Source organism: Ranitomeya imitator, chromosome 3, assembly GCF_032444005.1.
Source record: "Ranitomeya imitator isolate aRanImi1 chromosome 3, aRanImi1.pri, whole genome shotgun sequence".
Classification (NCBI taxonomy): Eukaryota; Metazoa; Chordata; class Amphibia; order Anura; family Dendrobatidae; genus Ranitomeya; species Ranitomeya imitator.
This window is the reverse complement of record NC_091284.1, coordinates 268007731-268021563: the sequence shown is the minus strand read 5'-3', so window position 1 is coordinate 268021563 and position 13833 is coordinate 268007731. Positions and strand designations below refer to the sequence as shown.

At 43.2% G+C, this 13833-nt stretch overlaps 1 protein-coding gene across 1 annotated transcript in view; it reads left to right on the top strand.

The window, feature by feature from the left end:
* The window catches only part of SLC30A2 (solute carrier family 30 member 2), an 89391-nt gene that overhangs the window by 73373 nt on the left and 2185 nt on the right, over positions 1-13833 (top strand). The window contains exons 5-7 of the mRNA XM_069756454.1: positions 2409-2592; positions 5765-5870; positions 5979-6113. Coding sequence (XP_069612555.1) covers positions 2409-2592; positions 5765-5870; positions 5979-6113 — 425 coding nt within the window. The remainder of the gene's footprint in view (positions 1-2408; positions 2593-5764; positions 5871-5978; positions 6114-13833) is intronic.

The window sequence follows — 13833 nt, the reverse complement described above, 5'->3', positions numbered from 1 at the left end:
GCCAAAGGTATAAGGGGGAGGCTGCAGTACTTTCTGGAGGGTTGGCAGGACATTACCCAGAATCCGTGGATCCTGCAGATCGTCGCTCAAGGGTACAGGATAGAATTCACCCAGCTACCCCCAAAAGATACTGCCTATCACGTACCGAGTCTCCAGCAGTCCGTCAAAGGCTTCTAAAGGATATACAAGAGCTTACAGAACTGCAGGTCATAGTTCAGGTGCCCCGTTCCCAACGTTTCCATGGACATTATTCCAGTCTGTTCTCTATTAAAAAAAAAAAACAACAAAAAAAAAACCCGGAGGGGAATACCATAGGATAATAAACCTAAAACCAATAAATCAGTGGGTAGCTTGCAGGCGCTTCAAAATGGACTCTCTCAGATCGATCATACCATTAATAAGGAAGGACTCAGTAATGAGCACGCTAGATCTCAAAAATGTTTATTACCATGTACCCATCCATGCCTCACATCAGAAATTCCTCAGATTTGCAATAAAAGACCACGGGGAAATACATCCTTTCCAGTTCCTTTGCCAGCCATTCGGTCTCGCCTCTGCTCCATGTATAGTCACAAAACTCATGGCAGAAGTTATGGCCTCCTTGAGAGAAAAGAACATTCTTATCGTCCTTTACCTGGGCGACCTTTTGTTGGTGGCAGACTCCCCATAACAGATGGAGCCTCTAACAGTAACCACGTCACTCCTGCAGAAGCTGGGGTGGGTAATAAATTTTAAAAAATAAAGTCTCAGACCAGAAAGGAAGAAAACGTTCCTGGGGGTACTTCTAGACTCCGAACAGGAGTAGTCATTCCTTCCAGAGCAAAAACAGACTATCAAGCGAGAGATTCAGGCGCTAATAAAACAAAAATGCATATCCATCAGGAAAGCCATGAGGCTTCTAGGTCTAATGACTTCATGTATTCCCAGCGTCCACTGGAGTCAGTTCCATTCAAGGATCCTACAACGGGAGGTCCTTTCAGTATGGGATGGCAAAAAAGCTTCGTTTGACAACAAGATGTTATTGCCCAGAGAGGTAAAACAGTTTGGGAGCAGTTTGGGAAGCACTGAAAAGATGCCAAAAAGAGTTGCACAAATGCCACGACCGAAGCACACATCCTGCCTTGACTGACTGAGGTAGTGGAGGTATTTCTCTTTAAAGGAGGGACGCTCCCTGGACCTCCTCCCTCCTCCACGTCAAATTCCAGCAGCGGGACCTACGGAGCAGTGTATCCACGTGTGGACCCATACTTCCTGGTTATCTACTGTACCACACTTTGTACACCGGATTGACATTACGGCTTACTACCAGTAAGTTTTATACCCTATACAGCATTGATTGCCATTGTCATATATGTGCTGGCTGGTCTTCTAGTATACTTCTATTTGGATATTGCTATATATTATCTACTATTATGTTAGTGCACTTAGCAACATACTATCTACAATTTTATCAGTACATGTAGCAGTTCACAATTGTAATTATAGAATCTTTTTTACAGTATTGTTCGTGAGTGTAGCATTCCATATGTTGATTTGTCTATCATAGCTTTAGCGCGGTGTCCTTCTTCTCTTATATAATTTCTTGTAGTTTGACAGATCTAGCACAGAAGCTGTGTAGGCATCAGCGGCTTTAGCTCACTTTTATTTATACCAGGAGCATCGGTGTGTTTACAACTCAGTAATGTTATTTAACTATTTTGTGTGATGTATATCTCTCTGATTTAAGGACATAAAAATTAAAAGTTTGAAAATTGCAAATTTTTCACCAAATTTACTTTTTTTTTCCTTTTTCAAAATTCTATGCAAGTCCTAGCGAAAATATTTTACCACTGTCGTAAAGTACAATAAATCACGAAAAAACAAGCTCTGAATTAGTGGGATTCGTTGAGGCTTTCCAGAGTTATTACCACATAAAGTGACACTGGTCAGAATTGTAAAATTTGTCCTGGTCATGAAGGTGAAAACCGACTCTGGGTTAAAGGGGTATTCCAATATGTAGTAGGTGTAGTATTAATAATATTAGCAAATGCCTCCAATTAGAAATGTACTATAGTTTTTTTTTTTTTTTTTCTCTCGTTATGCCTCTTTCCTTTTGTGCAGACATTGCAGGGCCTTGGGTATCGACGGTTACAACCACTAGCAACTAGCTATCACTTCATCAGTGGGCGTAATCATGGATACCTTTTTGAGCCCCTGAAAGGATTTACTTGTTCAACCCCTTTAATTAATTAAACCTGAACTTCTACACTTCAATTGTATCCTAATTGTTTCATTTTAAATAAAAAATAGTGGTATGTAGAGCCCAAATTGTGAAGATTCGGTCCTATCTAAATATTTCTGGACCTAACTGTATATCTTATACAGTGTAATGTTTGTGTAAATTCATTATCTTAATTCTTCTTCTATAGCATGGGTGTGACACTTCATCAGACTGGACACGGACACAGTCACGGAGGTGAAAATACTCACTCTCATTCGCACAGTAATGGAGAGCTGCATAACCCTAGTGTTCGTGCTGCCTTTATTCATGTGGTGGGAGACCTGCTGCAAAGCTTAGGTGTCTTAGTTGCTGCCTATGTCATCTATTTCAAGGTAATTCGGTGATAACAGAAATCTTTAATGGGTTGTCCCTTTTAATTTTTTCTTTTCCTAACCTATTCGTGATTATCCCATGTTCCCAACATGTTTGATGACAAGTTCACTGCACACTCGAAATGGTGCAAACTTGAAATAATATATTTAATAGAAGATGTGTCATTAAAGGATATCTCAATTATAGATTAGAAAATACAGTGGTTCATACAACATTAGTTCTATGTTTCGACCCTCCCGGGTCTCTCTCAAGCTATTATTTTACTAGGTTAGTCTTCAATGTGTCTAAAAAGAAAATAAGAAGGCGTGTATATGAATTTAATTTTAAGAAGTTAGACCAAAGTAAATTTTAAAACCATAAATCCTACATCCTATTTAAACCCAAGGGATCAGGGTTTGTAGCATATGGATCTCGTTGTTTTAATAGTCTCTCATGACATCCTCCTCTTCTTGGTCTAGAGACCTGTTTTATCACCTGAAATCTAGTGTGAGCCATGGTGTGCTTTGCATGTTTAAAGGGAACCTGTCGATATGAGTTACGGCCATCACCTTTCTGGCCTTATCTACAGCATTCTATAATGCTGTAGATAAGCCCCTGATCCGACCTGCAAGAGAAGAAAAATAACTTTTATTATACTCACCTGGGGACGGTCCGGTCCGATGGGTGTCGCAGGTCCTGGTCCGGCACCTCCCATCTTCTTACGATGCCATCCTCCTGCTTGCTTCACAGGGTCCCTGGCATCGCTCTTCTGCACAGGCGTACTTATCTCCCCTGTTGAGGGCAGAGCAAAGTACTGCAGTGACGCAGGCGCTGGGTCTCTCTGACGTTTACTGGCGCCTGCGCACTGCAGTACTTTGCTCTGCCCTCAACAGTGGAGATACGTACGCCTGTGCAGGAGCGCGATGCCGGGGAGCATGTGTGGATGATGCACGAATGCGTCATCCACATGAAGCAAGCAGGAGGATGGGGATCGTAAGAAGATGGGAGGCGCCGGACCGGGACCTGCGACACCCATCGGACCTCACCACCCCCAGGTGAGTATAATAAAAGTTATTTTTCTTCTCTTGCAGGTCGGATCAGCGGCTTATCTACAGCTTTATAGAATGCTGTATATAAGCCTTGAAAGGGGGTAGCCGTAACTCGTATCAGCCAAACCTGGTGACAGGTTCCCTTTACAGTTACAGGGAGAGGAATCAGGTTTTGCAAGATTGTATGGTAGATTTGAGGCTGGTTATCGTATCGCAGACATATTGTCTGGTTTCTCCAATATATAGCAGACTGCAAGGGCACTTGATAAAATCATCCCTTGATTGGGTATGATTTTGCCTATATGTGGATAAAGGAAGTTATTGGACATACAGGTATTGTTCAAAACAAGTGCAGGTGCTCAGTGCATCATGGTGGGGCTAAACATTTTAATACATCTTCCCATCTGCTTGTTTTTCCTGATCTCCACCCTCCCCTCTTTGACAGTTTAAGCTTCATAGAGAAATAGAAGGGCGGAGATGGATGGAAAACAAGCAGGTGGGAAGGCGTAGTTAAATGTTTTGCCCTACCATGATGCACTGAGCAACTGTACATGGTTTGAACAACCATTTTGTGCGGACTGTCCCTTGAACAACATTCGAAGCAACTAGAACTGTTTAGGAGTAGGACTGTGCCCATTCTCCTGGTGTCCAATAACTTATGTGAGTCTGTGTATGGCTCCCAATGTCTGCCTTAACATGTCTGTGATGCAGGTTACGTAGTCTTTTGAGACACATAATTGATAATGTATAGAAATCAAGAATGTGTGGATATGCTCAATTCAGGAGTGGGCAATGTTTGTGTATGCATGTGTACGAAAGATATTCTAGTATTGGCCTTAGTTAATTGCTTTTTTTTAGGATCCAAATTTGTCATTTCTTTGTTCAGTAAAACAAAGTTAGCCCCTCTCGCCAAATTTTTTATTTTTTTTTGCCATCTTTTTCCAGAGACTATCCTTCTTACCCTCTGAAATTGTGAATTGTGGAGGGAATCCTTTGTGGTCTGGGGTGGCAGCTTGAATAGTGTAGAAGGCCATATTTGTCTGTTGATTTGTTATATAGGTCTGTGCTTTGTATCCCATGTTCATCTTTGATGACTTTCTTGGATGAATTAATGCTAAACTGCAAATGGGGTCTGACTTGGTTGATGGCGAAAACAAAAGAATACAAAAGATTTCATCTACATATCTGTACCAACAGATGTCATGTTGTCTGAATAAATGATGTGTATACATAAAGTTGCTCAGACAACATACCATCTGCTGGTAAATATATTTAGAAGACCTCTTTTACCTATGGGTCAGCTCTGCTCTATTGATTCTCTACATTATTCTGCTTCCTTTTTGTTTCCTCCATCAATCAATTCATAAGTCAGGTGATCCACAATTGACTTGACTCTGTTAAAGGGAATCTGTCACCCCAAAAAATCGTATATGAGCTAAGGCCACCGCCATCAGGGGCTTATCTCCAGCATTCTGTAATGCTGTAGATAAGCCCCGATATAACCTGTTTTTCTTACCTTTCAGGTTACATTATACTCACCCAGGGGCAGTCCGGGTCCGATAGGCATCTCGTTCCGGCGCCTCCTATCTTCATTCGATGACGTCCTCTTCTTGTCTTCCTGCCGGGGCTCCAGCGCAGGCATACTTTCTGTCCTGTTGAGGGCAGAGCAAAGTACTGCAGTGCACAGGCGGCGGGAAAGGTCAGAGAGGCACAGCACATGCGCACTGCAGTACTTTGCTCTGCCCTCAAAAGGTCAGACAAAGTATGCCTGTGCTGGAGCCCCGGCAGGAAGACAAGAAGAGGATGTCATTGTATGAAGCTAGGAGGCACCGGACATGGACTGCGACGCCCATCAGACCGCAGCGGGACCGCCCCTGGGTGAGTATAATATAACCTGTTTTTCTTACCTTTCAGGATACATCGGGGGCTTATCTACAGCATTACAGAATGCTGTAGATAAGCTCCTGATGCCAGTGGCCTTATCTCATATACGATTTTTGGGGTGACAGATTCCCTTTAAAATAAAGTTGCTCAACCCCTTTAATTACATTGGCACATCCTGCTGTGTATGAAAATGCTAGACCGTGAGTTCGAAATACTGGATTCCAGTATCTGAATATAAATAATCTCTGTCTTCTACCAGCCAGAATACAAAATTATCGACCCTATCTGCACATTCCTGTTTTCTATCCTGGTCTTGGGTACCACATTGACCATTCTTAGAGATGTTCTGCTTGTACTAATGGAAGGTAAGTAGGATGACTCAAATTTTATATTGATTGTGATTGAAGCTGAAGGCAATTGTGCTGGGGTCCTATTTGTCCATAACAGAATATAGTATTTTTGTCTCACTACAGGTACTCCTAAGGGTGTTGACTTTAACATGGTCAAGGATACCCTTCTTTCTATCCATGGAGTGAAAGCTCTTCACAGCCTGCATATCTGGGCCCTTACAGTGTCTCAACCTGTTCTTTCTGTTCACATAGCAATAAGTAAGTGATTACCTGTCCAACTAGCATTAACTATTTTTCTTGTATATAAAATCTAGACTTGTATGTGGACTGTCTCACATTTTCTGTCTAATTATTTTGTTCACTTAATGGGCTTTTCATATAAAATCATCACTACATCAGTTTGATCTGTGGGGCTCTGACTGCTGACCTTAGCTTTTATTCAACAGATTTTCACTATTTGACTAGTCCCTTTCTTTATTTGGTAGGCACAGCACTTTAGTTGCTGTAAATGAAGAAATAGTCAAAGTGCATGACTAGATTCTTCTTTATCGATCATGATATAGGGTGAGTCATCACCTGAGACATGTAGATGCGAGCGTTACATCAATGCTAGATCATCTGTCATCTTGACTTCTGTTCCGGTGTATAGATTTCATCTGAATAAAGAACTATCTATTCATGAAACTGGACTATTCCTTCATGTATCATTTATTTGGGCTGTGGCTGTGCTGTCTGAGATCCGAGTGGATGGGGTGAAAGTCAATAGTAGCTGGACTCTACGTTATTGTATTTATTTGCTGTGCCTAGAACTGCCAATCACAGCAACTATTCCCATTCAATAGTTGCAGTACCAATCACCGCCTCTAACAAATTTATGGCATTTAGCAATGTTATCAATAGTTGGATCACATCATTTTTTCAGGGTGCGGCTGGGCCCTAGATGGCTCTGTAAACTGTGGCCTCTGTTCACACAGGATGCATTATAGCAATGGCTGGCCCGCTATATGGTGTTAATAGGCCTTGAGCCATATGCTTTGCACTTCTGTGTGAACATGCCACATACAGATCATTTTGCACAGGTGTGCCAGGCGGCCAAATCCTGATTGTAGGCTGGCTGCATTATCGGTATTATTGCACCTGTGCTTCTGTCATCCACCATCTTAACTTGGGTCCGCTGCACTTTGGTTAGTGTAATTGTTTGGAGGCCTTGGACAGGTAAGCATCTCTGCATGCGTACTGGCTCACTGTGCACACAGTCAGTTGGTGCTCTACACTGTCTTTTATAGACTTCCCTTAACTTCAATTCTCCATTCGCCAATGATTTGGTGCAGTATCTAAGCACAAGAACTGTCACATTGGTGTAGGAATCTCTGGATTATAGCTCTATCTGATTGTCACTTTGTTCACCTCCATTGCTACATCTAGAAAACCAGAATTGTGGTGTCCACTACTCCAACAAGGTATGTCCGTACTGATGGAGCCGTTCACCAGCCCCTTAGGGTATGTTCCCATGGTCAGTAATTTTCAGCACTTTGGACGCAGCACATGTCTGCTCCATCCAAAGAGCTACCTGCTTTTGAATGCAGGTGATTCCGCATGTGTTCATTGAACTGTGCGGAATCCCCGCGTGCGATACATTGGACTGGTGATATTTATCTTGTGGAGACTGAGCATCTCTGCAAGATAAATAGACATGCTGCGGTCTGGAAAGACGCACTGCATGTCCATCTTCGCAGGGAAGCCGCGGGCACATTTCTTGAAATCCCATCAACTATGCTGTAACATCTGGATGCTGCGAATTTACGCAGCGTCCAACCCGCAGCTTTTACTGACCGTGGGAACGTACCCTTTCACTTACAGACTAAGTCTAAGTTCACATTTGCGTTGTGCGCCGCAGCGTCGTCGCCGCAACGCAAAACGCATGCACAACGCAGCGTTTTGCACCGCATGCGTTCAACGCATGCGGCGCAAAACGCTGCGTTTTTTTGAAACGCAGTTGCGTTTTTACCAAAAAACGCAGCGTTATTCGATGCATGCGTTTTTAGTGCAGTGAGTCATTCTTCATCCCCCTCCCACAAAAAAAAGTGTCTACACAATAGATAAGGACCACCAATGGCTAGAAGAGGGTTGGTGTTAAAAATGTGTATATACCATGGCAGAGATGAATTCCTCCCATTTTGCTGGTATTCATGATGGAGCGACCCATGGACAGTATCTACATGGATATGGAGATGGAATTTGCCTTGGCTCATGCCTATGCTGTTGCCTGTTTTAATCAAAGGGAAAGGGAAAAACGGAGATGGAGTCGTCGCCGCTTTTGGATACACCCTATCGTGGAAGTCCGGGAGAGCCGTGGAGCATACCATTGCTTGTTCGGCGAACTGAATGACAACCGGGAAAAATATTTCGAATATACCAGGATGTCACAGGACAGCTTCCGCTATCTTCTGCGTCGGGTGGAAGGATCCATTAGCAGGCAGGACACGCAGCTCCGGAGAGCGATTTCCACAGAGGAACGGCTGCTGGTGACTCTACGGTACGTTGCTGTTTGAATGACTGTGATATGTATTTACTTTTTATTTTATTTTTATTTTTTGTTTTTAATTGTAATGGTCAATGTACTTTTATAAATTACAATGTACTTTAATCTAAATTTCTTTATCTTCTTGGCAGTTTCCTGGCTACCGGAGAGACGTTGAGATCACTTCATTTTCAATTCCGGATTGGAGTCTCCACTCTTTCCGGAATTATTGCTGAGACATGCCGCGCATTGTGGGATAATCTCCGGGAGGAATTTTTACCCGTCCCTACAAGCGAAATCTGGGAGGCCAACGCACAGAAATTCGAGCAAGTGTGTTCTTTTCCAAACTGTATTGGCGCAGTGGATGGAAAGCACATTCGGATTACCAAGCCTGCGAAAAGTGGATCCCTTTTCTACAATTACAAAAAATACTTTTCAACTGTGCTCATGGCAATTGCCGGTGCGGACTGCCGTTTTCTCGCAGTGGACATTGGTGCATTTGGGCGTGCAAATGACTCGCGCACATTTAAAGAGTCGGATATGGGCCAAAAATTATATGGCAACAATTTTAATTTCCCACAGCCACAACCTCTTCCCCACACCGAAGGCCCTGCGATGCCATTTGTTGTGGTTGGGGATGAGGCATTCCAAATGTCTGCCAACCTATTGAAACCCTACTCCAGTCGGGGCTTGGACCATACAAAAAGAGTTTTCAATTACAGACTGTCCAGGGCCAGAAGGACTGTGGAATGCGCCTTTGGCATCCTTGTCTCCAAATGGCGGATATTAGGATCCGCCATTAATCTTAAAATTGAAACAGTGGATGAGGTGGTGAAGGCTTGTGTGGTTCTCCACAATTTCATTATGGCCAAAGAGAGACTGAATGTGGAACTCGATGAACCCATAGCCAACCCATTGCCCGATTACCATGATCATCCTCTGAGGACAAGTGTGGAAATTGCGCAGATGCGGGATCGTTTTGCGGCCTATTTTGTGTCAGATGTTGGCCGTGTGTCATGGCAAGATCAAATGGTGTAGTAATGTTACTGTTGGACTGTCTTCTGATTTTAACTACACCAATAAATACCTCTACTGTGACTGTGCTAAAAATATATGAAAATAAAGTAATTCTCCAGTAAATGTGCAATAAATGTTCCGTTTAGGTTGGTTGGGTATATGTCAAATTTGGCATCTAACTATAGTTCACAAATTTAATGTGCCTATAAAAAACTGGAACCCGTTGTTTTTAAAATGTTGTTGTTTAATAAATTTTTTTTCTAATTTTATACCGATTCAAATAACATTTTTATACCATACCATAACATATTTATTTGTTTGTCTGATCGCCGTGTATCTTTGTGTTTTACAGCAAACGCAACGATAACAGCGATGTTTTACAATGGTAACCAGGGTAAATATCGGAAGCGTGGCCCTGCGCTTAGCAACATGATGTTTACCCTGGTTACCCGTGGGCCTCTGCATCGTTGTTCGCTGGAGAGCTGTCTGTGTGACAGCTCTCCAGGGACCAAACAGCGACGCTGCAGTGATCTGCATCATTGTCTGTTTCGCTGCTGCATTAAGTGTGAACACCTCATACACTTTAGTGTTTGTGAACACCTCATACAGCAATGAGAGACACCCAAAAAAAGGCAAACTAACAATTGTAAAAATAGTGTCTGACATTGCATATATGAGGTGTTTGAAGCACAAAATATGTGTAGACAGCACACGGCGTGACTTGCCGAGAAATATTCTGGAAACTAAGAACAAATATTGTTTTTTTAAACCAAAATTTTTTATTGGGGGGGAAACAGAAAAAAAAAGGGGGAAATAAACTTAGGGGGTTTCAACCTGTGCCACCATGGGGGAATGGTATGTGTCTTGTTTGGAATGGGGAGAGGAAGGGGAGGATGATGATGAACAGGAGGATGATGGCGAAGAGGAGGATGATGTCCTATAGTCCAGGAGGCTCGATGGCAGGTCCAAACCCTCCGCAGGGTATACTGGGGAAGAAACCGCCACCTCTGTAGGGGAGGGAGGAGGCAACACAAGCCTTTGAGTTTTTCTTGGTTGGCCCTGGCTGCTCCTGCTGCGGCTAGAGCCCCGACGCGCACTTGGTGTCTGTACTGGAGCAGCCAGAGCCTCAGTGTGTGCCTGAGTGTGTGTCCTCTTTCTTTTTTTGCGTTTTTTTGCTCCCGCGGCAGCTCCCCCAGAATGACGCCTACGGGAGGATGAGGGCATGGCAGGAGCAGGAGTCGGCGGCACTATGCTATGGTGCCTGTGGTGGCGTCGCTCGGCACGTGGACCACGGTGGGGTGGCTGGAGTGGCTCTCCAGCAGGAGTCGGAGTCATGCTTGCCAGCAACGGCACTACAGGCATTGTCGCTGACTGCATGACCCGAGCCTGCTGGAGAGCCCTCACGTAGGTAGTGTTGCAGGCCTGCATTACCGAAATCTGGAGTTCCGGCGTAAGGTGTTCCACCATGCCCTTAGCAATGGTACTAAAGAAATGTTTGGCCGGACTCGAGAGCTCGGATTCCATAGTTTCAAGGCGCCGGTCGATATTGGACAGACGAGTGTCCATTTTATCGCTCAACGCCTTGAAACAGTTCTGGAAAACCGTGCTCAAATGCAAAAATTCGGGCATGGCTGGCCTGTCCGAGGCCCGCTGGCGCTGTCGGGAATTCCCAAACGAAGGTGCGCCAGAGGCCTCGGGCAGGGGAACACCTGATGTACCGGCTGCCGGTTCTTCAGATGGCGGTGCAAGCCTGCTGTCGCTGTGGGAGGGCTGTGATGGGTCAGATGGCGATTCATGAAGGTCCGCTCCTGCGGGGCGAGCTCTCTCGAGGGTGCTGCTGTGTGTCCTGTGAAAAGATAATGGAAAAATTAGTCTTCAATTAATAACCTATCCCATACGCCAACTCCTGGAATAAAAATAACATTACATTACACAACAATACAAATCCTCTGTCTCTCAGTCTGTGTGGCCTATAATAAATTGCTGATTGTTATCGCCAGCTGACCGTTATGGCTGACGATAACAATCATGGACATTCCCGCTGCCAAAGCCTTTTGACCGCATACCACTGTGGGTAAAATAAATTTTGGAATCTAAAATTCTTTCTTGACGCTGCCTATGCCGCAAAAATAGTATAAAATTTAATGTCAAGATAAAAAAAAAAAAAAAAAATACACAGTGATTTCGCTGATCTGATTGCAGGAACGACCATGACGTTAGGATCATGTGATCGAGACTTCATCATTATTCCTGCGATCAGAACTACCCTGACTCAGAACTTAACCTGTCATGGACTACAAGGACTCACGCTTAACCCAAAAAATAACTAATGGCCTATATACCATTTCACTAGGGATAAATTTACGTGGATGGCCAATATGTTACGCTGACTACATGGATGGCCAATACACTATGTGCCTGGGAAATATACTATGTGGATACGTGGCTAGAACGTGTACTATGTGGCTGCGATATAGTGCCCTGCCAATATACTATGTGGATGCACAATGTACGTGGCTGGGCAATGTACTATGTGGCTGTGCAGTAGGCTATGTGGCTGGGCAATGTAATGTGGCTGTGCAATATGGTTTGTGGACAAAATACTTACTGTCGGCGGCCAAGGACCGGTCTTAAGAACTGTAAAGCCTTGCTGTATTTGTATGGCACAGACTTGGCCGCAGCAGCACCACTCTTTGATCGCTCCTCCTCAGCCCGGATCCCCTTATTGAAACGGTCCTTCATGGATCGCCATCTGATCCTCAACCTTTTAACTGTGAATGCAAAGAAAAAAAAAAGGTTACATATTTAGCATTTTAAAAGGATAAAACAACCGTGTGCGATGCAAACTTTAGGCGTTGATTGCATCACACACGGTTGTGTTTATCCTGGAAAGATGGGTCATAGCAGCGTATCAGCAATACTCACCAAAGTTGGCTTTGTCCTTGGCTGGAGCAATGTCAAAGCCCTCCCACAGCGACTTTGCCACCTCTACCCACAAACGCCTCAACACCACCTGGTCCATGTGCCGGGAGTCACGGCTGTCCCACAACGGGCCACGCTCCTGGATGCTGGAGATCAGGAGCTCCACGTCAATTACTCCTTGGTCCCGTTGTGAAACCTAGAAAAATTACAAACCAAAAAGGTTAGAAATATGCAAATATTAACAACCACCAGCACCTGTCATGATATGTACCTTGGCCCTATCCTTTGCCATTTGATATATGTATATTGATGGTTTCTACACCTGTATTTTGGAATGTTTTTGTTCTGAAAGTTTCACCTTTGTTACCTTCCCCCAATACTTGCTACCCTGAAAAGTTATAATGTAAGGTTACTAAACATCCCTAGTGAAAGCAGGATGCTACTCAAATGTAATGTTCCGCACAGCAGGATGCTACTCAAAAAAAAAAAAATGTTAAAAAAAAAATACTCACTCGCCGTCCTGACGCCACACCTTGGCCCTGACCTTGCTGCTCCCGCTGACTGCCTTCCCCCTCACTTGAAGAAGCCTGTAAAAATTGTATAAAGAAATTATTTTCAATATTACAAATGACAGTGAATAGTAAGCAAATGGACATAATTACTCACCGCACTCCCCTGCGCCGATTGGCTATGTTCAGAATCACTCGCCATTCTTGCAAGTTTGTTCTGCCATGAAAAAATGGGAAAAAAAAAAATCACATCCAAACCAAACTAATGGCACATACAATAAAATAGGCCCAAAAATTTAAACAACCACAATTGACTGTTGACTGATAGGACAATGCAAAATCAGAAAGCGACACCACAACGCCATACATTGCAAGAGAAGACAATAGAAGAAACTATACAAGAATAGACCCAAGCAAAATTAAGCAAAAATAGACACCTATGTCCAAATTTTTACATATCAAAACTTTCCAAAAAAACATTACAGGCACAAAAAAGGACAATGAAATAGCAATATAATGAACGCCATACTTTACAATTGCAACAAGACATGATCCAAAAAAACACCATCTGGTGACATCTAACCACAGAAAGACATCAGAAAAAGGCAATAAATACCATTCTAGATAATGAGCAATAAACATTACGGGACAACCGCTGTACAAATGTACAGCAACCCAAAGATAAACCATAGTCAAATAGAAAAGAAAACACATGAAATTTTCAAAAAGGGCACCACCCAAAAAAAAAAAAAAAAAAAAATTATACTACACACTTGGCAATGCAAACAGTCAATGTAGGAAGATATATGCCATACGGAAAACGACGTAAAAACATCAGAGATTTTTTTTTAAATAAAGGGAAAGTACAATTGAAACTATAATGGCATAGCAGCACGTAACTATACAATACAAATGAGACATCATAAATGTAGCCCCCCCACCAGCAAGAAAAGACACTCAAGGAAAGAAAAAATAAAGCCAACAGTATAATAAAAACACAGCAAGACAT